We start from the raw sequence: 27,409 nt of genomic DNA, 5'->3' as shown, positions 1-27,409 counted from the left end.
CCGGCAAAGTGTATTAAGGGAAGATGTACTGGTCAAGACCATGAAAAATAATAAGGCGCCGGGTCCCGATTTAATCGAAGTTAGAGTATTGAAAGTCGCGTTAAAGGCGATCCCCGGGCAGATCACTCATGAATGGATGCCTTCAGTGGGGCGTCTTTTACTCGATTTGGAAGACGGGCTTGCTCCGGGCCTTTCTAAAAAAAGAGGACAAGGACGCGAAGAACCCGAAATCGTATAAGCCTATATATCTTCTCTCCGTGATAGGCAAGCTCTTCGAGAAGTTCATAATATCTCGCCTGTCAGGCACGTCGATGGCGACGGGTAGGGTCTCCGATCGGCAGTTTGGCTTTACGGCCGGAAAGTCGACGGAGGACGCTATCGTGGAGTTGCGTCAAATGGTCTCTGCCTCCGAAGGGAAGTATGCCGTCGCGCTGCTTTTTGATATCTCGGACGCCTTTGACAACGTCTGGTGGCCGCTCGTACTGGATTCACTTAAGTCCCGGGACTGTCCGCGAAACATATATAAAGTTATGCAAAGCTACTTCGACAATAGAATGGTAAAAATTTCGATCGGTAATACCGAAGTATCCAAGCAGGCAACGAGGGGCTGTCCGCAAGGCTCCGTCCTCGGGCCGACATGCTGGAACTTAATGTTTGACGGCCTCCTACAGCGATTGGAAGGCCAGGATACGCAATTCGCGGCGTACGCGGACGACCTCGTCGTCGTCGTAGACGGAAATTCGCGGAAAAAAATAGAGATGAAAGGCCAACGCACGGTAGATGGCATAATGGAATGGTGCGAGTTCACGAGGCTTCGGATATCGGAATGTGAGACCAAAGCAATTTTATTAAAAAGTAACGCGATACCGCGAACGGTAAGCAAAAGACGAGAAGGAGACAGACCGGACAGAAAGCGAAAATCTAACGATAGAAGAAGCGTTGATTTTGAGAATAGACCGCCGACAATAAAAATAGTGTTTAGGATCTTCTTCCTTCTCCCGCTTTCTTTGTTCAATTTTGTTATTTTTTATTTCGTTTATTCCTTTCTCCTTTTGGAGAATCGTCAACAGTTTCAAGTTCATTTCCCTTTCCTTTCCGATTTGTGTTGTCCCTTGGTGTGAGAACCATTTCGTCCGCTGTACAATCAAAAATGCCCAAATAAGGAGTTCCTTCGACTTGTGTACATCCTCACACACGCTTATTTTTATATTCGTGTGAGAAAAATATATTGTTTTGGTTTCCACCAAGGGACAAGACGGAGAGTCCTTCGCCGATTCTCCAGTCAGTCGTGCTTAAATTGTTATGCGAGATACTAGAGATTTGAACCTCAGTTAAAAATAAAGACAGTTAATTAGACGATAACTGAAATATTCTTTTTTTTCTCTTTTGTAACATTCCTCACCGAGCCGTTTGCATAGACTGCAGTTCCGCGCCGCGAGTGCTAATAAATAATTACTCGCAATCTTAAACATTGGTCTTTCGAGCCGGATTCACGGGCGGTGAGAGAGTGAGCGATACTTCATGGTGTTAGTACGTTCTGTGTTCGTGGCGGCTATAAGACATTAAAACCTTGCTTTGCAAGTAAAACGGAGTTATTCGTGCCGTGCACGCCCAGCTCACTGTGTCATATACTCGCTATAAGCCCGACTAATTAATCGAAAGCTCATTCTTGATTGAATTCGATTGCCGACTTACTGGGTGGAGAAGAACTACCGACTCGTCAACGCGTTGCCTCCTGCAACAACTCAACGCCGTTGCTTCTTCTAATTAAGACTAGAAGAGTGGGAAGAAAATCACACACGCATAAGTTCTTCCCGCTATTTGTCATATTCTAAAGACAATGATGGATGTCACTACCGCGGAGGAGCTCAACACGGAGGAACTCCTGGAGGCTCAGTCGTCAACGCGGCAATTGATAGAGAGGATCATCTCGAACTTCAACAAATTGGGGAAGCCGAAGAAGACGATCACCGCTGCCCAAAGCCGTCTCAGCATCCTCAAGGGTTATTGGTCTAACTTCCAAGAAAACCATGCTAGAATCTGCGCCGGGTCGAACAAGGATACTCGCAAAAAACTTGAGTATTTTTCCGCTGATGTATTTTTTACGGTTAACAATCTCATTGAAGAGGCAACAGATACATTAAACGATTGGCTTGATAAAGCGCAGCCGAGCTCTGCTTCCGTTGTAACTGACGACTCTAATGTTAGCTTCGAAGCTAAACCAATACCGATTAAATTACCGCGGATTGATTTGCCTTTTTCGGGAGAGCTCACGAAATGGGAAAATTTTCGCGATGTGTTTGAATCTCTCGTCGCCAATAGGCCCGAGATTTCAAATGTCCAAAAGCTGCACTATCTCAAGGCCAATCTTATTGAAGAAGCGGGTCGAATTTTATCGACAACGAATGTTACCAACGCCAATTATCTCGCCGCGTGGGAATTAGTCAAAGAGCGCTACGACAATCTTCGCGCGATTGTTAACGTTTATTAATATTCCGCACGCTAAAGCCCACTCAGCACAGGATTTAAACAATATTCGCGATCGGACAGGCGAAATCCATACCGCTTTACTTAATTTGCGAAGACCTGTAGACAGCTGGGAAGATTTGTTTGTTTTTATTACTGTATCGAAACTTGACAAAACTACACGTCAAGATTGGGAACTTTCTCTCGGGGAAAACGTAGAGCTGCCGAGCTATGCAAAATTAAATTCTTTTCTCACGTCGAGAATTCGCGCGTTTAAGGCGATTAATTCAGGTAGTGCAATCGGAAATAATAAAAAAAACCTCTTAATGTCAAATCTCATCAAGCGGTTGCTAACAAACTACATTGTTTACTTTGTGAGGGAGATAATTTCTTAAACCAATGTAAAAGGTTTCTCAATTTAAATATCGAACAAAGACTCGAATTCGTGCGGTCTCATAAATGCTGCTTTAATTGTCTGCGGAAAGGGCACCTTCCGCGGGACTGCAGAAGTAAGCATGTGTGTACGCTGTGCAAACGTAAACATCACTCACCTATACACAGAGAGAATTTCGTGGCCAAAAACTATAGTAAATCAGATGCTTCGGGAACCGTCGCTAACGCAACCACGATTCCTACGCAAAATTCTGAACAAAACAAAGCAGCTTCGGCAGACGTTTCAAATAATTACGCGAGTCAAATAATTAATAGCCCCGAGAAAATTGTTTTATTGCCCACAGCATTAGTTATTCTCAAAAGTTCCTCGGGATGCTCCGTTCGCGTACGAGCGTTATTAAATCAAGGATCACAGGCGTCGTTTATTAGTAAATCCGTCGCTCAGGCAATCAAGGCCGAGCGGAAGTCGGTCTCGGTCAATGTCTCCGGCATCGCCGGCTCCAAAACGAAAATTGCGAAAAGTATTGTATCCTTTTCCGTCGAACCTTGTAATAGGAAGGGCCCTGCGCTTTCAATGGATGCACTTGTTTTGCCTAAGCTCTCTGCTTATATTCCAAGGTCAGTCTCATTTGATTAGGATTGCGCTTATTTAAAAACTTTACCGTTAGCCGATCCGGACTTTTCGTCTAAGAGACCGATCGATTTAATTATCGGTGCAGATTACTACGGTAAGATTTTGCGCGATGGACTTGTTCGCGGGGCAACCGGCAATTCCTTGGCGCAATTTACAATTTTTGGCTGGATCTTATCCGGCCAAACACGGTACACAACTTTCGAGGCTTCGAATCTTTCTGTGCACCACATTCAAGCGGATGCGGATTTGAACGAATCCCTCCGCGATTTTTGGGAAGTAGAAGAAATTCCGCGCCACCCCCTCCTCGGAGGAGGATGCACGGTGCGAAGCTCACTTCCTTTCTACTCACTATCGTTTATCGGATGGCTGTTACGTCGTGAGACTACCTTTCAAATTAGAGGTTCCCATACCAATCGGTGAGACGGAGAATATCGCCAAGCATATTTTTTTATCTAATGAGAAGCGACATCAGAATCAATCAGATTTATTAAAAGCTTACGCTGATTTCATGTTTGAATATGAAGATCTCCATCACATGGAGAAGGTGGAACCTGGGGACGGTAATGATTGCCAAAAGGTTTATTTGCCGCACCACCCGGTTTTTAAAAGGTCAGATCAAGGATCTAAGATTCGCGTTGTATTCAATGCTTTTCGAGTCTCTTCGAATCATTTCACTCTTAACGATCACTTATTGACAGGGCCGAAACTCCAAGCGGAGATCCCCGCTCTCTTGCTAAGATGGCGGTGCTCTAAGTTTGTATACTCAACAGATATTATAAAAGTGTTTAGACAAATACGGATGCACCCCTCTGATGTCGAATATCAACATGTTTTTTGGCGAGACAAACCAACCTCGACACTAAGTTCATACCGTCTTCTCACGGTCACCTATGGGACCTCGCCGGCCCCCTATTTAGCCAATTGCGTCATTAAACAACTCGCGCGAGATGAGTCAGACAGATTTCCTCTCGCGGCTACCGTACTGGAAAACGATGTCTACGTTGACGACATCATGTTAGGTGCGGAGGATTTCGTTCTTTTAAAACAAACTCGCAACCAGGTTATTTAGATGTTCATGGCGGGTGGTTTCAAACCGCATAAATGGGCGAGCAATGATCCTCGACTAGTAGACGACATCCCTGAATCAGAGCGGGCTGCGCCAACAAGTAAGACGTTCGACACTACTACTTTAAAAATTCTCGGTATCTCCTGGCATCACTGTGAAGATACCTTTAGGGTCGAGATCCGGCTCGAGGATCCCAAGACCTATACCAAACGATCCTTTCTTTCATTAGTCGCACGGATCTTCGATCCTATGGGATGGGTGTCCCTTTCAACCATAACAGCTTAAATTCTTATTCAATTGTTTTGGCTCAATAAGGTGGAGTGGGATACGCCCCTCACCGGTGAGTTATTAGCCCGGTGTCGTTTGTTCTTCTCTCAATTGGTAAAATTACGTAAGGTATCAATCCTCCGATGGAATAACTTGGGGGGGGGGGGAGAGGATCCTCAAATCGTTGAGTTGCATGGCTTTTCGGACGCGTCGAATGCTGCTTATGCCGCCGTCATTTATATCAGAATAGAATCTCTTCTGGGTCTCAGAAACGTGTCTCTTCTGTACGCTAAGACTAAGGTTGCGCCCTTCAAAGTGTTAAGCGTGCCGCGTTTAGAGTTGTGCGCTGCAGTCTTACTCGCTAGGTCCATGGTGTTCGTTCAGCGGGCGATGAAGTTGGAAAACGTGCCCATTCATTGTTGGACAGACTCGTCTGTCGTTTTAGCATGGTTGTGCGCGACTCCATCGCGCTGGCATACGTTTATAGCCAACAGAGTCTCTGAAATTCACTCTAACCTTTCGAACGCCACATGGAGACACGTTCCCACCGCGGTCAATTCCGCGGATTGTGCCTCTCGTGGCATGAGCGCTCCTGATTTGATTTCACATAGTCTATGGTGGCAGGGACCGTCCTGGTTATGATGCTCTTCCTCCGAATGGTCTGTGAGCAAACTTTACGTCGAATCTAACGTCGATTTAGAGCAGCGTAAGCTTAAGTATGCTCATTTTTCTGTAGAAGATACTCCGAATGTAATTTGGTCTGTTCCTGACAAGGTATCAACTTGGTCGAAATTGCTACGCGTGATTGCTTTTATTTTCAGATTTGTTAATTATGTTTGTTTATCTACACAACGTTCGCAAGACAAATGGTTGACGGCCAGTGAAATCGCTCACGCAAAGTGGTTTTGGCTACAAAGAGCGCAAGACTTAAAGTTTGCTAAAGACATTGCGCTATTAAGAAATAAACTCCCCCTGAATAGCAAAAGTTCTATTTTGCATTTAAATCCTCGACTCGACGAGGATGGACTTCTGCAAGTGGGCGGCAGACTACGCCGTTTTAATCTTTCGGTAATGACAAAACACCCGGTTTTATTGCCGAAAGGTCGAATCGTGGATTTAATTATTCAATTTATACACATGAGCGTCCTCTACGGAGATTTACAATTGTCCTTGCGCACACTTCGGCAAAATTACTGGGTTTTACACGCGCGCAAAACGCTCTGTAAAAAACTGTATTCGAAACTGCGTTACTTGCGCCCGTCAGCGTGCGTCTATCTCTTTCCAACGTATGGGTGATCTCCCCGAGCAGCGCGTTACACCGTTTTGACCGTTCGAACACTGCGGACTTGATTATGCGGGTCCTTTCAATGTGCGATTCTCTAAAGGACGAAAACAAAAAACTCATAAATCGTATTGCTCATTATTTGTTTGTCTTTCAATGCGCGCGATCCATTTAGAGGTAGTCGATGACTACACAACTCAGAGTTTTCTTGCCGCGTTTGATCGATTCACTGCTCGGAGAGGTCTTCCCACTGCGATCTATAGCGATAACGGGACAAATTTTAGGGGAGCCGAGAAAGATCTAAAGAATCAATTCTGCGCCGTTATCCGCGATCCGGACTTACAAAACAGATTTGCGTTGGACGAAATTGCGTGGCACTTTATCCCCCCAGCCGCTTCGCACTTCGGCGGGCTGTGGGAGGCTGGCGTTAAGAGCGTCAAATTTTACCTGAAAAAAATCCTTGGAGACTTTACTCCTACTTTTGAAGAGTTCTCTACGTTACTTTGTAAAATCGAGTGTTGTCTAAACTCAAGGCCTATCGCGCCATTGTTCGACGACGCAGAAAGTTTTGACGCCTTAACGCCAGGTCATTTTTTAGCCGGCTCTCAATTGAAATCTGTTCTGTCTCCTAGCGTGTTGGATCTAGCTTCCAATAAATTATCGCAATGGCAAGCCATTCAACAAATGCACAAAAGGTTCTGGAAAGTCTGGTCAGCTGATTATTTGAACACGTTGCAGCAACGTGGTAAGTGGGCAAGTGCTCAGTCGAATTTAAAAAACGGCGACTTGCTCTTGCTTCGCAACGCGAACTTGCCCCCCACTAAATGGGAAATGGGCAGAGTAATTGAGTGTCACCCAGGCGAGGATAAGTTAGTCCGAGTCGTTACGATCAAGACCGCGCGTACCACTCTAAAAAGACCAGTTACGCAATTATGCAAGCTGCCAGTTGAATCGCCTGCGCATCCCTAAGCGTGCGTGTGAGCCTTCGATAACTTTTGTTCTAGCAAGAACGAGGCGGGTGGACTGTTTAGGATCTTCTTCCTTCTCCCGCTTTCTTTGTTCAATTTCGTTATTTTTTATTTTGTTTATTCCTTTCTCCTTTCGGAGAATCGTCAACAGTTTCAAGTTCATTTCTCTTTCCTTTCCGATTTGTGTTGTCCCTTGGTGTGAGAACCAATTCGTCTGCTGTACAATCAAAAATGCCCAAATAAGGAGTTCCTTTGACTTGTGTACGTTTTCACACACGCTTATTTTCATATTCGTGTGAGAAAAATATATTGTTTTGGTTCCCACCAAGGGACAAGACGGAGAGTCCTTTGCCAATTCTCCAGTCAGTTGCGCTTAAACTGTTATGCGAGATTCTAGAGATTTGAACCTCAGTTAAAAATAAAGACAGTTAATTAAACGATAACTGAAATATTCTTTTTTTTCTTTTGTAACATTCTTTACCGAGCCGTTTGCATAGACTGCAATTCCGCGCCGCGAGTGCTAATAAATAATTACTCGCAATCTTAAACAAATAGGAAACGCGAGGATTAATTTTAAACGAACAGTTCAATACCTAGAAGTTAACTTCGATCGTAAAATGAGAATTAAAACGCATTGCCGGAAATTGAGGGACAGCGTCGAGTCATTATCCTAAAAACTAGGTAGAGTTGCGCGAGCCCAATGGGGACTTAAATACGACGTGTTAAAAACTATATACCACAGAGCAATCGTACCAAAAGTGACGTACGCCGCCGCGGGCTGGACGGATTTGTGCACAAAACGGGACGTCAAAATTTTGAAAGCAACGCAGCGGAAAGCGTTTATATCGGTTACTAAAGCATATTGGATAGCATCCTTCGAGTTACTTTGCGTAGTAGCAGGAGCAATGCCGGTTGACATTCTGTTAAAAGAATACGCGACGCGATATCACGCGCGAAAGGGTCAAGCGATAAACTTTGGGAACGCTAAAATACCCGCGGAAACCGAGAAAAAAGTAGTAATAAATACGATTCAGGACGAGGCGATAACAATGTGGTAGACAGAGTAAGAATCTTCAAACAAAGGTCGTACCACTTTTGCCTTCTTCAATAATGTGCGGAATAGAATAGCCGCACAAACACTCCAAACTGATCACTGGGTCACACAGGTTCTCACCGGACACGAAAATTTCAGAATGCGTCTTGCGTCGTTAGGGCTCGTGGATGGTACTGTGTGCAGCTGCGGTGATCGGGACGACACAATTCAACACTTCTTGCTAAACTGTCGTAACTTCGAGGCGCAGAGAGTCGTTTTGCGTAAGGTAGTTCCAGATGATAAATGGCGATAACCGGAGGTGGCTCAGTTCTTTGTGTCTGCTCCAGAGGTCTTTGCTGTCTTCGCTGACTACTGTCGGGAAACTCTTTGGCTGAATGGATTCAAGGATTAGGCGTATCAAAACGGAATCACTCAATCAGGGTTTGTCGGAGACTCTGGTGGTGGGAGACGGTTTCGTAATTTTCTCGGGATAACCGTCTTCACGAGTGGTACCTCGCGTAGTTTTAAGTTAGAGACTAAGTAGGTAGGTTCTTCCTTAAGAAAGCAGAATCATCCGTTTCTTCCATCCAAACCAATCCACCCGTTCAGGGTCAGAGCGTGTGTCCGGGTCGAGACACAAATGAACAGACCTCCCCGTGGGCACGAGACGAGATGCGGGACCGCACCAGCCCAACACGCACACCGTGTCCTTGTGGCGTAAGTGCGGTTTCTAGGAGGTAAATCGGCTGGAGAAGCAGGAGGGCTCGCTCGTCGTGGCTAAACTGTCCATCCTGCGTACGCTCGCAGGCGCAGCTGGATTTTTCTATCGCCGTTCTTGGGGCGGTTTCGATAGACGGTGGATAGCAGTGGTCACGTATGCCCGAACGGACGAGGTAGCGTGAGTTCATCGCCTTCGTGACGGCAGCTCTTAAACTAACTGTTTCTGCTACTCTCCAGGCGACGGGCTTTTTGTCGTTAGGCCGGGCTTCCCGGTTTCTAGAGTACCCCGTTTTCGTTACGTGTTACATATTGTAGTAATTGTAAGTCCTTTCCGGACACTGTCAAGGCTATACGATTCCATTATATTGTACCCAGCCTCCGTATACCGAGTCGCTTGTAAGTCCCTCTCGTACACCGTCATAGGCTATACGCTTCCGTTGTATCGTCTTTGATCTCCGTTACGTTGTATATATCGGGTAGCTTGTAAGTCCCCCCCAGACATCACTATAGGCTATACGCTATTGTTGTACGGTATCCGATCTCCGTTACATTATATAATAGTTTGTACGTCCCGCCGGGACAAATATATGTATACGATATTATTTCATTATATAGTCTCAGCCAGTACCATTTCTACAATGTTCTCTAAGCAGCTGACTTTGCTGCAGAGTGCGGTGGTCAGCGAGCTGGCACAGATCCAGGAGAGTCCCTTGCCTGGGTTCACAAGAACTGCGGTTTTGAGGAACGGGGCCGTGATCATCCGTGACGAGGACGAGATGGCGCTTAATTGGCTGTCCGGGCGAATTGAGCACATCTCGTTCTGGAAGGGAGCCAAGCTCAGGGTGGTAGGTTTAGAGGCGCTTCAAAAGCGGCTTCAAAGGCGGTTTCAAAGGCAGCTTCTGGCTACCAGGTTCTCCGGTGTCTGCGGCTGCTATCTTGGGGCTGATCGAGAGGCAAAATCCAGGCCTATCTACCAGCTGGTAAATCTTTGCCGAGAACATCGAGGTATCGTCGAAAAGAAGAAGCCTCATTCTCGGCATTCCGGAGTCCAGTGTTCTCAAATTGAGGGCACGGGACTTCAGGGTCAGCTATGGGTTCGAGCAGGTAACAGTGAATCTGCTCGGTGCCCGTAGCTGGGAGGCGGGGCAGGGCAAAACTTGGCCCGGGCCATGCTCTCAATAAAGTGGGTATAGGCGGGGGTGAAGCTCACTCAAATCAACTCGCACCACTGCAAAGATGTCTCGGTTGTTCTGGCCATGTGCGTGGCTGTGGCGCACATATCTTCTTAATGCAGGAACTTTGGATTTTCAGGGATTGCATCAGAGGTATTAGTTTGCGGGAAACTATAAGTCTCTGGCGGAGACTAAACACCTACAGGGCTGCAATTGCAGTCATAGGTTTGAATGCTCAACTCATGCCTGAATTCTATTCCAGAGATGTTGTGGCTATAACGATGGAGCTCATCATAGCAAACACTGGAGTGTTGAAGAGAGTAGTAATATTATCTTATTAGCTTATTAATAGCTTATTTTCCACACAAAGAAGAGAATTCATTTTCTCCAGGACTACTGGAAAGGCTAATAATAAGGCACTGCTAAAAAAACAGGCTTCCGCTGATTGTGGGATATGACTCAAATGCGCATCACGTGATCTGAAGAAGCACGAATATAAATATCAGAGAAAGAAGGCTTCTGGAGTACTTGATGACCATTAATTTTGAAATCCTGAACAGGAGTGGTAAGCCCACGTTCCAAACCGCGGTAAGGAGTGAAATGCTCGACTTTACCTCCTGTTCCAGAAATCTTGTGGACAGTGTGGTAAATTGGAGCGTCTCATACGAGCTCTCTTTGTCCACAAGCAGATTGTCTTTAAGCTTGCCAATGTGAGGTCTGAGGTCATTCGACGAAGGAATCCCAGAAAGACCGACTGGATCACCTTCGTAAGGCATCTAGCCGTAAATCTCGAAGGCTTCTTTAAAAGGCATGGGACCAATAAAATAGAGCTCTGCGTAGAACATTTGCAGAGGGTTTTCATCAGCAGCTTTGAGGCTAACCGTCCACAAAAGACAGTTGGCTCGAGCAGGAAAGCTGGTGGAGATCGGACCTGTAAAGGCTTAGGACGAAGGCTCGGCGTGCCAGGAACAGAGACAGGAACACGGGCCGCCAGTCCAACTGGGACCTCTACAGGTCTCAGAAGACCTACAGAGATTCCATCCTAGTTGCTAAGAGAAGGAGCTGGAGAGGATTCTGCGAGTCTATGGAGGCCTCAAAGCTAAGTAAAATTTTAGCCAAAAATCCAGACTCGACCTCAGAAGCTGTACGTCTCCCAGAAGGGAAGATGGTCTAGGGGGAGCGCTGTCTAGTATAACTGTTAAAGATTAGTTTTCCCAATTTCGACAAGGAGACTAAAGATGAGCTTCATAGATGGCCTGCGGAGCCTAATCTAAGGGTACGTGGAGAAGACTGGAGCTTGTCGGTCAGTGTTGTTAAGCCTGAAAAAGTTAAATGGCCAATGGAACCTTTAAATCTTTCAAGTCTGCGGGTTCGGATAGGATCTTTCCGGCACTCTTCTAGGAGGCTCATCGGAACATTAACGCGGACCTTGAGAGCTTGTCTTGCTTTGAGCCATTTTGTCAAAGCTTGGAAACTGGCAAGGGTAGTTTTATTCCTAAAATAGGAAGAATATATTGCTCCTCAGTCGAGAATTATGGACTGATCAGTTTGACGTCTTTTTTCCTAAAAACACTAGAAAAGCTGATCGACGTCTACCTAAGAGATACGATTCTCGGGCGGCACCCGCTGCACGTAAACCAGCATGCATACAGAGCGGGACACTCTACAGACACAGCACTTCACCCGCTTGTATCCTATATTGAAAGTCAGTTTGAGACAGGAAGTTTTGCTGTAGGGACCATTCTCGACATCGTAAGTGCTTTCAACAACACATCACTAGAGGTAATCTGTAGAGAAGCGTTGCGACGGGATGTCCCGGACAGGCTGGTTGACTGGATCCCGTGTATGCTCATCTTACGTTTTTTGGCCTCTGGCAGCTATATGCTACCTATATTTATTTTTATTCGCGTGATAATAAATCCTTTGATTAATAATAACGTTTTCCCAGGAGTTCGAGTAGAAGTTGATAAGTCAGATTGGATGCAAGCTGATATCTTTTTTTAATGGTTTGATCGTTTTATACAATTTTCAAATGCTTCAAAAAATAATCTAGTTTTTTTATTGCTTGATGGTCATGCAACTCACGTGAAAATTATTGAATTAATCAATAAAGCCTGAGATAATGGAGTTGTTATTATTTTTTTTCTCACACAACGTATCGTTTACAATCTCTTGATGTAGGTTTTATAAAACCTTTGAGTTTTTATTATGATGTTGGGACAAGAAATTAGTTGCGGATTAATCCGGAGAAGTCATTCTCAAGGGAGCCCTGAGTGCAATCAGGACTACTCCTGTGGCTGTGATGGGGATTTTACTCGATGTGGAAACCTTCCATTTCTCGATCATAGCTATCGCCTCACTGGCGGCGCATAGACTCCGGTGCGAAATGAAGGGCTGGTACCAGGCACACCAAGTTCCGCGACAACACACTTTGCGACCCCATTTTCCGAATGCCGCAAGATAGGATGTCGGTCAAACACACATCGAAAGCTACCTATAAAGTTTGTTTTCCGCAGTGTAAAGAGTGGTTCAGACCGTAGGATCCGAAGCTAGGTAGTGGGGCCGTCCTTTTTACAGATGGCTCCATGACCAGCTCGGGCTCTGGGGCGGGCATCTATTATCGAGGAAAAGAGATCAGCTATTCGATCCCACTCGGAAGGTTTTCCACCGTTTTCCAAGCGGAAATGATGGCAATCATGTGCTGTGCTCAAAACCTTCTTGCCAACTAGACTAGAAAAAAGCACATCATCTGTTCAGATAGTCAAGCGGCTCTTAGGGCTCTTGACTCATCGACCTTTAACTCCAAACTGGTATGGGATTGCAGAGCGATCTTGAAGGATCTGGCAAGGAGCAATAAGGTTGCTCTGGTTTGAGTGCCTGTTATCTCTGGTATCAGAGGCAATGAGGCAGCTGATTATCTGGCAAAGGCTAGTTTAGATGGTGGGTTTGGAACCGGCGACCAGTGTTCCTTACTGCTTAGGCAGAAAGGAGATCGGTCGCTAACTGCGGGCCTAGTCAAAGGCGATGCTCGGAAATTCACCGAGCAGGGGCTTTGCTGCGGACATTAATTAAGACACTGAGCAGAAGAGAAGCCGAGCTGGTGACGTGTTTACTAACTGGGTACGGCACTTTCAACTATCATCCGCACAGGCTGGGATTCAGCATTAAACCTAATTGTAGGGGATGCACTGGAGAAAACTAGTCTCCATGTACTGTGTGACTGCCCGGCATATGCAAAGGCGAGATTTGATCTGCTGGGATCAATCTTTTTGAGGTCGCAGTAGATAAGCAGCCTCTCGGTTGGGAACCATTTCCACTTTTGAGAGAGGGTGGTTCTCAGCTAGAGGCTGTTTTTGGTCGGGGCAGTATAATGGACTTTGTGCGCTTTAGACGGTGCTTTGATAAACAATAGGCTCTTCCCCCGTCTGATTGTTATTATTATTATTGCGTCGATATTAATTAGAACAAATTCTGTTGTTAAGTAAGTTGCATTCAAAATGGCGATATTTATTATAAATATCATAATTTCAATTATCAATTAAATAATGGTCATGATTTTGTTTGGTTTGCTCCAGAAATTTTACATTATGGGAAATATGTTAAATAAAAATCCGAAAATTCTCGCTTCAGCGACTTTTTAGACCTATATTTTTCTCGCCTATTTTCTCCATATGTAAGTTTGAGATTAATTTATATATGGAACTTAGTAATCTCAAACCAAGAGATACAGTTTCAAAAAATTAATGGTCTCAATTCATTGTAAATATATTTTGCGTTTTAACTATGACTCAACTATATAACTTATATTGACTATGTATTGCGGATTTTTTTTTAGAATTTTATGTATTTATTTATTATCGTTATTTATTATCACTATTTTTTTGCGCACTGAAGAGGAGCAAGTAGAGCTCGAAACGTTTGTATAATTATTATTTCAAATTAAGAATTTTCTTCTCAATAATAAAATAATATCGTATTGCTCGTTACACATGGCCTTAATTTAATAATTTACCATTGTTTCAAAAAATTAATTTTTCGCACTTGGACTCTATGCCGATTTAAAATATCATATATTATTCTTATTTATTAGCTTTAAGTAACTCTGATTTAAAAAATAGTGTTTACATTAAATTTTTCCGAAAAATATTTTTTTTTTGTACGGACAATCACGCTTTTTGTGTCCGTGAATTCTGGGACACCCTGTATAATAATAATATAGTTACATTATAATAATTTATTATGACGTGACTCTCAATTACAATGGTTCGACATCAGATAATATTTTATCAGATCTGCATTTTAAAAAGATTTAGGAGGAGAACGGCTGTAGCGCTAAATTGAGCAAGATTCATTTCTTTGTATTTATTAGCTTGTAACAAACATCATTGATTGAATAACAATAGAATTCAAATGTGAATGACAGGGTCTTTTTTGGCGGAAAAACTTATCAGTAGATGTCGACGAAGAGCAGGTGCTTGACCTACAAAACAAGGGAGTGCGACAATGAAATGCTTACATAATCTTGTGACAGATGGCTGGATCGGTGAAATGCCTCATCTGGATCAGTTTTTTCTAGCGTACGCAGATTACGAAAAATACCATCCTTTCCGGCTGTAGCATTGTCTGCTATGCACACGTTAGTGCTGGCCGGAGAAAAGCAAAAGTTATCTATAACGTGGCTATAGTGGTCATACATACAATTAGTGGCATGAGCCTCAAGTCAAGGTTATACCTCAAAAAATAAAGGCACTATACTTTAATGGAGTGTCGCAATGGAGCCACGTTACAGATGATGTGCCCGTTCAGATAAGGATCTAGATGAATTATTTGGATCTAATTCTGGATAAGATCTAGAGTTTTACCGAACACCTCTTTCGGCTGTCTGGCTCTGAAAGTAGATAGTGTGGCGGCTGTACTAAGTCGCCTACTCTCAAACATTGTTGCGCCGGACGGTCGGAATATATCACGTATATGCATTGTTAACTTAGTGACTTTGTACGAATCATTGCCTTAAACGGAAGCCGCGGTTACTACCTAAAAAGTCAAGAACGCATTCAGGATCGAGTAGTTATCCGGATGATACGTAACGTATAGAGTTATGAACGATCAAAGTAAAAATGACACTTTTTCTTCAATTTGCGATAACTTGATAAGGAAAGATCGAAATTTAAATTTTAAAAACAATTTTGCAGAGAAAACTTTACCTTTAACATAAAAATTTAAAAAAATTTTTCAAATCTTCTTATGTATGTGTGTTGAGAGATACGCGTGATCCGGCACTGGCGACGTCGAACTCTTGAGATTGTTAGGAAAGTAATTAGAGGAGAACTTGTCGTGGATATCGATTTATTCTTTACGAACGCTGAGAGACGACTGACTCGTCCGCAGACGGCAAGCCGTGAATTTTGACAAACAGGTATGAAGAGGGGGAACAGTTTTGATAGATTTATAATATCTAATGTACAGATAAAGAGAGAATGTACACAGAAATGTAGAGGACACATGACTCCTTTGTAATACGAACGCGAAGTCGGCGCGAAAACAACAAAAAGGTGCGCAAATAAGAACGCGGAGAACAGTATCCATAGAATTTAACTCGATAACATTTACAGACAATATTTGCTTGACGTTCGAATTTACCGTTCGTGACTTTACTAAATTTTAGAAGCGAATATTACTAAACATGACGATACAACGTGATCTTAAAATGGATATAATTTTATTACATTATTGTTTCAAAACATTCCGCCCGCCTTGTCTACTCGTAGTAGACAAAGTATCGAATTAAGATATACGAGCGGTTAGCGCAGAGTATTTGTCTAGTCTATTGATTTTCGATCGGCAGCAAACACAATTTCACTATAGGTCTCTTAAAACTTGAGGTAGCTGTTTTCACTGTGGCGACTCGAATAAGTCCGTCGACTCCAGGGTGCACGTCAGTAATGCGTGCGAGAGGCCACTTAGTTGGAGGAAATCGTTCGTCCTTGATTAGAACAAGAGCGCCTTTTCGAAAGGCATCTTGAGGTCGATATTGTTTCGAGGTAGTCTGTAGCTGCTGTAAATATTCTGACGACCATCGTTGCCAGAATGATTCCTTCATACATTGCAATAGTTGCCAACGTGACAACCGGTTTTGAAGTACCTCTTGAAGCGAAGGTTCCGGCACGGTAGCGAGAGTGGACCCGACGAGAAAGTGCCCAGGCGTGAGAGCGGTAGGGTCCGACGGATCATCTGAGAGTGCAGTGAGCGGGCGAGAGTTCAGAATCGCCTCGATTTGCACTAAGAGCGTTGTCAGTTCTTCATAGGTGAGGCGAGCGTCGCCGAGAACTTGCCGCAAGTGAAATTTGACGGATTTCACCCCAGCTTCCCATTTTCCTCCAAAATGGGGGTGGGGGGCGGAGGGTGGATTAAAACTTCACTTCACTCCGTCATTTGCGAGAATGTTAGCGATGTGAGCCCACTCGCGAGAAGATGCCGTGAACATTCGTTTGAGTTCTGCGTCGGCACCGATCAAATTCGTGCCACAATCACTAGTCAGAGTAGAGCATATGCCTCGCCGTCCGGTAAATCGCCTGAACGCCGCCAGAAAGCCGTCCGTAGAATAGTCAGTCGCGACTTCCAGATGTATCGCAGACGTACTGAAACAAACGAAAATGACGAAATATCCCTTGTACGTTCTGCAGCCTCGTCCGCGAAAAGTTTTGAGAGTCAGTGGCCCGGCATAATTGACTCCAGAGTTGAAGAACGGTCGGCGCGGAACGACTCGTGATGCTGGAAGCTGTCCTACAGCTTGTTGACCAGTAGTAGCACGATGACGAGCACAAATCACGCACTTGTGGATGAATGCTCTGATAGGAACGCGACCGCCGATAATCCAAAATCTTTGACGAATCGATGATAAGGTTAACTGCGGTCCGCCGTGGAGAGTCTTTCGATGATGATGATCCATCACGAGAAGGGATAATCGACATTTTCGAGGTAAGATCAGAGGATGTTTTTCTTCTGGATCTAGTTGTGACCGGAATAACCGTCCGCGTAAACGCAAAAGTCCTTCGCTGTCGAGGAATGGCGTTAGACGATAGAGAGAGCTCGAGGTTGAGAGTGATCGTTGGCTCTTCAAGGTTTTGATTTCGGATGAGAAGTAAAGTTGCTGCGTGAGTTTAACCCACAGCAGTAGCGCTGATTCCAACTCTTCGACGGTGAGAGGCTCGTGAGATGAGCGTGATGCGACAGATTTCCGAAAGAGTTGAAGAGCACGCTGGACCCAGGCGGTAGTTCTGATGAGGGTCGTCAGCGATGAGTATCGATCGAGCATCGAAAGTTTATGTTCATGATTTTCCACTGCAGTTGTACACTGCGGAGGCCGTTCTTCGAGGTTGTCCGTAGACTCGAGAATCGGAATTGAAGACGGCCAAGATGTCGAATGCGTATGTAACCAATGAGGACCGGTCCACCAGAGTTCGTTTTGTTGAAGACGTTGAGGAGTCACGCCTCGTGATGCTAGATCAGCGGGATTCTCCTTCCCGGAGACGTGATGCATCTAGAGTTTGAGAGCTCTTGAATAAAAGAGACACGATTCCGTACGAAGTCTTTCCACCGGGATGGATGACTTTTGATCCACGTAAGAGCGACCGTCGAATCGGTCCAGAGATGGGTTGGCGCGGTTTGTAGTTCAAGCACTTCGCGAATTTTGAGAACTTGACGCACGAGCAGCACTGCGGCTGAGAGTTCGAGACGCGGTATAGTCATTCGTTTGAGAGGGGCAACTTTAGTCTTTGAGCAAATGAGTTTTATTTGAGCGTCGTCGATGTCACTGAGAACGCGGAGATAAACGACCGCGGCGAGTGCACTTTGAGATGCGTCCGCGAAACCGTGCACTTCCACGGCGAGATTCGAAGCACTTGTTCCAAACCAACGCGAGATAGCGAGACGAGAGATGCATGTGAGTTGAGCGACGTAGCTTGTCCATCGTGACTTTAAATCTTCCGGGAGTTCGTCGTCCCAGTCGAGACGTATGGCCCACAGTTCTTGCATGAACAGCTTTGCGGTAACTGTGATAGGCGTAATCCATCCGAGTGGATCAAACATGCGTGCGATAAGCGATAGCACTGAGCGTTTTGTAACGCGATTTTTCGAGATCGTGACCGACGGCGGAGAAAACACGAAACTGTCTGATTGGCGTTCCCAACGCACACCGAGAGTATGATGTATCGCACTGTCGTTGACCGAGAGCGTAGGAGATGTTTCGCGATCGCAGGCAGGGATATCGTCGAGCAGATTTGAGTCGTTAGCGATCCATTTTCGGAGCGTAAAGCCGCCCGCCGTGAGAGTGGTTCTTAGTTGCGAAATTTTTTTTTTCGCCTGAGAGATGCTTTCGTCGCCGGAGAGAATATCATCGATGTATGTGTCGCGACGAAGAGTTTCGGCAGCGTGAGGGCGAGTCGAATCGTAATCGAGAGCGAGTTGCCGTAAACAGCGTAGCGCGAGATATGGAGCACACGCGAGGCCGTACGTTACGGTACACAATGCATATTCTTGAGGCCTTTCGTCGAGAAAGTCCCGCCAAAGAATTTTCTGTAACGGCCAATCATCCTCGTGCACGCGAATCTGCCGATACATTTTTTCGATATCGGCCGCGAACACGTATCGATGCCGTCGCCAACGGATGAGGATGTCCGCGAGATCCGTTTGTAGTTTCGGCCCGACAAGGAGACACTCATTTAACGACAAGCCGAGATTTGTTTTTTGCGATCCGTTAAACACGACGCGCAGTTTTGTTGTCGTGCTAGTTTCACGCGTAACACCGTGATGCGGTAGAAAAAACTCGCGAGATTGAGCGCGGTTTGATGCGACGGGACGCATGTGATCGAGAGAACGATACTCACGTAAAAAGTCGATATACTGGATTTTGAGCGATGGATTCGATTCGAATCGTTTTTCCATGCGATACAACGCCTTGAGTGCGATAGAGCGAGAGTCACCAAATTCACTAACACTCTTCTTGAGAGGCAAGCGTACAACAAATCGTCCGTTGACGTCGCGAGAATGAGTCATTTTGAAATGTTCTTCGCACTGAGATTCTTCTGGAGACATTGAGATTTGAGAGGCAGGCGCGATTTCTTCTTGTGTCCAGAAGCGTTGAAGGAGCTCCAGGAGCTCAGAGTCGAGAAAGCACTGAAGACCGATGATTGAGTTGTTTTCCATGGCGTTGGTCTTCGAATTATCATTTGAGAGGGGCCCTGATAGCACCCATCCGAGAGTCGTTTCTTGAGCGATGGGTTCGCCGATATTTCCTCGACGAATACCGTCTTTGAGTATTTGAGCGTGCACCGTTACACTTAGTATGAGATCGATTTTTTCGGGTGTGGCGAAGTTTGGATCCGCGAGCTCGAGACCTTGTATGTGCGGCCACTGAGTATATTCGACACGCGCGGGAGGCAGATAGGACGTTAATTTCGGCAGTACGAGAGCATCGACTTCGAGAGAACTGTCTTTATGCACTTGAGATATCACTTTGAGACAGACGAGTCCGTTTGATATGCTTGAGCGATGAGCTCCGATGCCGAGAATCGGAATAGCCGCCGCTTGACGCGAGAGTTTTAATAATTGGGCGACCGATTCCGAGACAAACGAGACTTCCGATCCTTGATCGATAAGAGCGCGCACTTGATAGATATCTCCGGTTGATGACACTACGTTTACGAGAGCTGTGGCTAATAGAACCGGAGTGCGATGGATTATCCGCGATTGAGCTACGTGACTTGATGTCACGGAGTTTGAGATTTGCTCGGTATTCCGTAGAGGAGCAACAGATTCGTGTGGCGGAATACCTGCAGTATGAATTGCCGGCGGAGACGATGTGATTGTCTTGACGACAGGCGTCGACGAGTCTGAGTGTGCAGCTGATGCACCGATCGCTGCGTTACCGGCTTGATAATGTAACGTGGAGTGATGTTGCTTGTGGCAGAGACGACAGCGTTTTGTTGAGCGGCATGATTTTATTTGATGAGGCCCGAGACAATTAAAGCAGAGATTTTTCGAAATTATTACTTCCTTTCGCTGCATGGGTGTCTTTTCGAGATACTTTGGACACGAGGCAATGTAATGTCCCGATGAACACAACGCACACTTTTGATCAGTCACAGTAGCGGTATATGCCCGAGCGTGAGCTAGAGATCGAGGTGCATTTGCGTTTTGTTTCCGAGAATTCGTTGTTCGTTCGAAGGCTTCGAGAGTGAGAATACGACCGAGAAGAAATTTCTCGAAGTCGGCGAACGATGGTGGTTGCGATGTGGCTCCGAGTGATTTTTCCCACTCCTTAACAGATTCGACATCTAGTTTGCGCACTGTCATAAAGGTGAGAATGATGTCCCAGTGATGAACTGGGCAGCCCAATGTAGCGAGGGCTCCGATTGCTTCCTTCAATTCGCAGAGAAGGCGTTTCACTTCCGATGCACATTCGGATTTCGCCTTGCGAATCGAAAACAGAGCGGAGAGCTGAGCCTCTATCAGGATACGCTTGTTGTCGTAACGGTCAATGAGAGTATCCCATGCGCGATTGAATCCTTCACTTGATATCTCAACGCCTTTCAAGAGAGTAGCCGGTTCATTCGATAGGCTCATCTTTAAATAGTGAAGCTTTTCGACAGCAGAGAAATTGGTATTCGCGTTGATCATAGAGGCAAAGAGATCTCTGAAATGACTCCACTGCGAATATTCGCCGTTAAATTTCGGTAAATCGATGCGAGGCAAACGTCGAGAATGAGATGCGGACGATGAGTTCATAAAAGTTTCGGCTGATGTATTCTGTTGAGGTGGTTCAAAACTGTCGAGGATAGTGAGCATAGTGCCTTGCGCTTCGGCAAATTTCTCTTCGCATTGCTCGTAGATCCTATCGACAACGTAGTCCAGCTTCTTTAATTCTGACGATTTCAGCTTGTATAGATTTTCGTGTTGAGCCTGGAATTTTTCCCAATTTGCCTTTAAAATTGTTAAGCGACTTTGCACCGCACCACGGGTGGTCCTCGAAGGACCAAGCTTTTGTAGGTTCTCGCAAGCGCGAGCGATAAGGCCGAAAACTTCATTCTGGCAATCGAGAAGGGCTTCGAGAGTCATCCTGCCGATTATAGATGATGAGAAGTTCGAGAGTCAATGCACACATTCACAGCTGCACTGTGAACGAGATTGATGTGTCACCTTTGATCGCGGTGAGAGATATTCAACACTATTGTCACGCGCGGTATAGAAAAATGCGAGTAGCTGTGAGAGATAGAGAATCGATAAACGCGACGACTCACTTTCCGAGAGTTACGTAAATCTCGAGAATTTCGGTTAAAAGAGAGCGCGAAACTACGCCCGCGATCCGCGAATCCGGCTCGAAGGACCAAACAATGTTGAGAGATACGCGTGATCCGGCACTGGCGACGTCGAACTCTTGAGATTGTTAGGAAAGTAATTAGAGGAGAACTTGTCGTGGATATCGATTTATTCTTTACGAACGCTGAGAGACGACTGACTCGTCCGCAGACGGCAAGCCGTGAATTTTGACAAACAGGTATGAAGAGGGGGAACAGTTTTGATAGATTTATAATATCTAATGTACAGATAAAGAGAGAGTGTACACAGAAATGTAGAGGACACATGACTCCTTTGTAATACGAACGCGAAGTCGGCGCGAAAACAACAAAAAGGTGCGCAAATAAGAACGCGGAGAACAGTATCCATAGAATTTAACTCGATAACATTTACAGACAATATTTGCTTGACGTTCGAATTTACCGTTCGTGACTTTACTAAATTTTAGAAGCGAATATTACTAAACATGACGATACAACGTGATCTTAAAATGGATATAATTTTATTACATTATTGTGTCGAAACAATGTGACACGCTTACAAAGTGAGAAGAAAATTTTCTATTTCGTTATGTTCGTCGTTTTCTGTATGTAAATAATATCAGAATTGAAGAAAATGCAAAAAGCTATGACCTTTTAAAAGTAGAGATTTCTATGTTTAAAACACTTTTTTAAAATTTAAATCATTATTTTTTGAAACAAAGTTACAACTATTTAAAATTTGTCTATTTGTTGGACAATTTTTTTGATCCCTTAATTATTTTGAGAAGTGTATGTCATATTTATTATTATTATAAAAAGAATCTCACTGTCAGAAGAAGTTTGAGTAGACGTACTTAAAACAAAATTTGCATTTTCCTCCTTCACAGATTTTCTATTTACAAAGAACAAAGGCGGATGCTAGACCTCTGCCCTCTGTCGTTTAACATTTTTTAATGGGCTAACATTTTTTAATCGAATTGCAGAACTTGCTCGTTACAGGTTTCTCTCCGCACAGCGGAAACATTAGAAATGACTGAAAATGGATGAGATTTTGATATAGTATTATAATTTGAATTTGATTTTAAGTTTATACTGTCATTGGAATAAGGAGGGAAAGGAAAGAAGAAAATCGCGATAGAATCAAGTCTATCCTCGTCTAACTTTACTAAGTAGTTGTGGATGCAGCGATGTTTGCATTTAAATGCACTACTTATCAGGCCTGAGAGAAAAGCTTTTCTTGAATAGATATACTATTTGTCAAAAAAACAAATGCCAGTCACAAGATAAAACAGTTAATAGGGCGGAAATGGGCCATGTAATGTAGATAATAGAAGCAGTTAAAAGCACAGAATAGTGTTTTAACAGTTCAATAAACACTAAGAGATCGAAATAAATGTTAAGATTACCGAATATGAACAGATAGAAGCCCTGTGCGTGCTTAAAATAGTAACCACATAAGATCAAACTGTCTTTTCTCGCCGTGCACTTGCAATTATGCGGATTGGCCGATTTTTTTAAATTTATTTCTTATTATTTCTTGCGAAAATCGCAAAATGGTACAAAACTTTTCCACTCGATTTAATTAATACGCTATACATGCACACAAGAAGTGGTTTGCAAATTACCTATTTACACTTTGTATATAATGTAGGTAGTCCCAGAGTGTGCCATCTACTTAAAAATTAGAAAAGTGGTTATTCCAAAAGAAACGAAATATTTATTTTTTTTATAAATCGGATACATTCAATCGAATGATTATATTTTCAACTTCCGCGTTAGGCCGGAAATTGGTAATTAAAATCGGGATGATTTTTTTTAAATGGAACGTGATATTTTTTATTGCGGATTTTGGATATAAATATTATATGTACTATAATAAAATAAATTACATTAATACAAAATTATAGAGACTCTATAAAAAATCTGATATATATTTGCTATTACGAGCAGTTTGACATACCTCGAAGTCAAAGTCGATTTTGTCGATTGGTATCTTGTATTTTCTGGCATAATTCTGAGCAATTGCAGTGAGAAATGCGTGCGCAAACGAAAATCCAGATATCCAAAATGACGCTGGCTGTCCATGATCTAACCAACTTTGTAGCATCTCAAGTCTTTTTATGAGATCATTGATAAAACTTGGCAGTCGTTTCAAACTAGGATAGGCACATGCTTTCATCCAATTGAACGGAATTTTCGCGTTAAGCATATTGTTAGCCATTTCCTGTGACATTAACATATAAATATGTATAGTATAAATATATATATATATATATATATATATATTTACATGTATATATATATATATATATATATATATATATATATATATATACATATATAATATATAGGTATAGGTGGGATAAGGTGCTTCGCGGGGCAAAATGGACCAGTTGTTAGATTTTTACTAAATAATCTCGTCATCTATAAAATTATTATAAAATTCCTTTAATGACGATTTTTAACTGCTCAAAAATTGCGTCATATCAACGGTCTATCGTGAATTATTTATCATTAAACATATATCTACTGCGGTCTTTAAATGGAAGTTCATTGATGGTTCTATAAGTAGGCCACAATGATTTACCAGTCGATTTACCAGTTTGTACACCATTCGTAAAGAAAGAAAATGAAAAATTAAAAGGGGATGAGAATATTCTTTTAAAATTACAATACTTTTTGTTTTGGGAATGATTGATATTGTGGATGTCGAGCGCGCAATGAATTAAGCATCAAATACATTGACTGCACGAGGCCCGCGACAGAAGGGAGCTAGCAATACTTGTCTTTTTTTATTTTGTTTATTTTCCTGAATTTTAGAGACGTTTTTTCATTCTTTTGTATTTTTTTCTTGAGTTAATTTGTGAGTTTTCTCGAGGGCATTTACAAGATCATCTTACAAATGTTATCCTGAGTGTAACATCTTACCGTTATCAATCAAATTGCTAATCGATATTGAGAGCTACGAATTTCAAAGGATAGCTACGATATATTCTTAAAAAGCAGTTACGACATTCTCTATGTCAGAGCGCCATTTCTGCAATTGTCTTAATTTTATCCGAACAAGGGTATGGATAGGAGTAAAATACTGGTCGTCTCTGTTCAAGTCGAACCTCCTTTACTTTTCTCTTGTATATTAACTTATTTATTATGCTAAGATATCTTTACCCATACTTGATTCATATATATAGCATTTACTCTTTGAGAACTTTATTCATTAAGAGTTTTAACTAGGCTCTGTAATATATAAATATAAATTTAACATATATAAGATAGGCAATAAGAGCCAAATCGCGGATGACAGTGCGTTATTCTAAACGAAACTAAATTTTTTCGTTAGAATTAAATACCTGTGCACAAGGCACCAAATTTTTACTTGGACACGGCCAAGATATAAAATTGGAATAATCTCTACAAGAGATTTTTAATTCCATGTATCCCCTATTCCCCCTAAAGAAATAAAGTGCGAGAGAAAAATATAGATCCGAAAGTCGCAGAATCGGGAATCGAACCCGAGACCTTTCGCTTGCCGGGCGACTGCTCTTCCAACTGAGCTATTCAGATCCTTTCGATTCTATACTTTTCTCTGTTATATATATTAATGTTGGTAAATAAACGCCTTTAAGCCAGCGTGTATAAATTAAGAGTTTTAACTAGGCTCTGTAATATATAAATATAAATTTAACATATATAAGATAGGCAATAAGAGCCAAATCGCGGATGACAGTGCGTTATTCTAAACGAAACTAAATTTTTTCGTTAGAATTAAATACCTGTGCACAAGGCACCAAATTTTTACTTGGACACGGCCAAGATATAAAATTGGAATAATCTCTACAAGAGATTTTTAATTCCATGTATCCCCTATTCCCCCTAAAGAAATAAAGTGCGAGAGAAAAATATAGATCCGAAAGTCGCAGAATCGGGAATCGAACCCGAGACCTTTCGCTTGCCGGGCGACTGCTCTTCCAACTGAGCTATTCAGATCCTTTCGATTCTATACTTTTCTCTGTTATATATATTAATGTTGGTAAATAAACGCCTTTAAGCCAGCGTGTATAAATTAAGAGTTTTAACTAGGCTCTGTAATATATAAATATAAATTTAACATATATAAGATAGGCAATAAGAGCCAAATCGCGGATGACAGTGCGTTATTCTAAACGAAACTAAATTTTTTCCTTAGAATTAAATACCTGTGCACAAGGCACCAAATTTTTACTTGGACACGGCCAAGATATAAAATTGGAATAATCTCTACAAGAGATTTTTAATTCCATGTATCCCCTATTCCCCCTAAAGAAATAAAGTGCGAGAGAAAAATATAGATCCGAAAGTCGCAGAATCGGGAATCGAACCCGAGACCTTTCGCTTGCCGGGCGACTGCTCTTCCAACTGAGCTATTCAGATCCTTTCGATTCTATACTTTTCTCTGTTATATATATTAATGTTGGTAAATAAACGCCTTTAAGCCAGCGTGTATAAATTAAGAGTTTTAACTAGGCTCTGTAATATATAAATATAAATTTAACATATATAAGATAGGCAATAAGAACTTTATTCATGTTATAAATTAAATTAAGTATGTTACATTTATACGTTCAGATCTTTAATCATATTTAAGTAAATTAGATGAAATAATATTCTAGCCCAATATTGTGAAACTACTCAAATTATATTGAAATTAATAATTTGTTTATTTTTGAGAATTTATATAAACCCAGCAAACACAGTATATAAATGTTATATACTTAAGCATGTTACATGTAACGTATATGTTAGTTGTAATTTCCCACTCATAGATGTAACATTTTTAATATAACATATATTACATTGTAGTTATATTGTCATTATATCCCAAGATAGCACTGACTTATCAATACATCAATGTGCTATTTGGTATATAATTACAATATAACTACAATGTAATATGTTATATTAAAATGTTACATCTATGAGTGGGAAATTACAATTAATATGGATGTTACATGTAACATACACGTTATATTACCTGTTATATTCCGTTTTATTATAGCAATGTAACAATTATATATCGGTGTTTGCTGGGCATTAAATGCATTAACAATTCTTGTAATCTCTCTCGATGGAGCAGTCAATATTATATCGTCAACGTATCGATAATAAAATGAGAAATTTATGTCAATGTAATTAAAAATGGAATTCTCTAGATCTTGCATGACTAAGTCAGCTATTATAGGTGATAATGAAGACCCCATGGGAGTTCCATATGTTTGTTTATAAATTATATTGTTAAATGTAAAATATGTGGAAGTTAAGAACTTAATAGCGTTAATGAATTCATTTTGTGGTATCTTTGTAAATTTGTTAATATAAATTGATGCTTTTATTGATGCTTTTTATTGCCAGGTCTAGAGGTACATTGGTAAAGAGAGAGACTACATCCAATAAAATCATTACCTCATCATCACTGTTGGAAGGTGACGAAACACCCCGACAAACGATTAAAAACCAATCGTGGTTGCATAGTACACCCGTACGGTTAACAACGCGAGTATTGCATTTAATTACGCAAAATCTCGAAAGCGTTTGTAGAAATTTAGACAGCGACTTGTCAAACAAAAATAATACCGAGTTACCTCCAAACGTAATAAACAAACAAGAATTTCCGTTTTTTAGTTTTGACGCAAGTATATTCCCAAATAATCCAAGCGACTCCGTTCAAGTAACTCAAAACGAACCGTCGATTGCGACCATATATCAGCTGAACTCCGAGTAGAGTATCTTCGCGGAGAGAATTTTCATTAACGTAGTACGACAGCGAAATATTCGACCCCGAAGAAATTTACAGCCAAATAAATATGGCAGAAAATACAAACGCGGACGCGATTATTCCGCCAGCCGCGATAGATGCCGAAATAAGCATACTCCGACAAACCCTTGCCCAAATGGGACAAAATTTAAACGCCGCGTCGCAACAACCTTCCGTCATAGCGCCCGGGGAAACTTCCCAAATGCTTAATATAATACAAGCTATACATGCGGAACTACATACAGTAAACACGTATAGATAGGATCGAAGCCGCACGGCCG

General features: G+C 42.6%; 2 protein-coding genes across 2 annotated transcripts; one reads left to right on the top strand and one right to left on the bottom strand.

Moving 5' to 3' along the window:
- Positions 1-6,264: 6,264 nt before the first annotated feature.
- Positions 6,265-7,077, top strand: LOC146724766 (uncharacterized). The gene has a single exon (XM_085489905.1). It carries the CDS (start codon positions 6,265-6,267, stop codon positions 7,075-7,077), a length of 813 nt encoding a protein of 270 aa, XP_085346031.1.
- A 9,339-nt stretch (positions 7,078-16,416) lies between these two features.
- LOC114935772 (uncharacterized) lies at positions 16,417-21,116 on the bottom strand. Its single transcript, XM_085489900.1, has 2 exons — positions 17,586-21,116; positions 16,417-17,541 (listed from the first exon to the last, which is right to left on the bottom strand). The coding sequence occupies exons 1-2, from the start codon at positions 21,114-21,116 to the stop codon at positions 16,417-16,419; spliced, it is 4,656 nt and encodes a 1,551-aa protein (XP_085346026.1).
- Positions 21,117-27,409: the final 6,293 nt, after the last annotated feature.

This window comes from Nylanderia fulva, unplaced genomic scaffold, assembly GCF_048542155.1.
Source record: "Nylanderia fulva isolate GAGA-0341 unplaced genomic scaffold, ASM4854215v1 Scaffold118, whole genome shotgun sequence".
Lineage (NCBI taxonomy): Eukaryota > Metazoa > Arthropoda > Insecta > Hymenoptera > Formicidae > Nylanderia > Nylanderia fulva.
The sequence above is the reverse complement of the archived record's forward strand: the minus strand, read 5'-3'. Positions and strand labels throughout refer to the sequence as shown.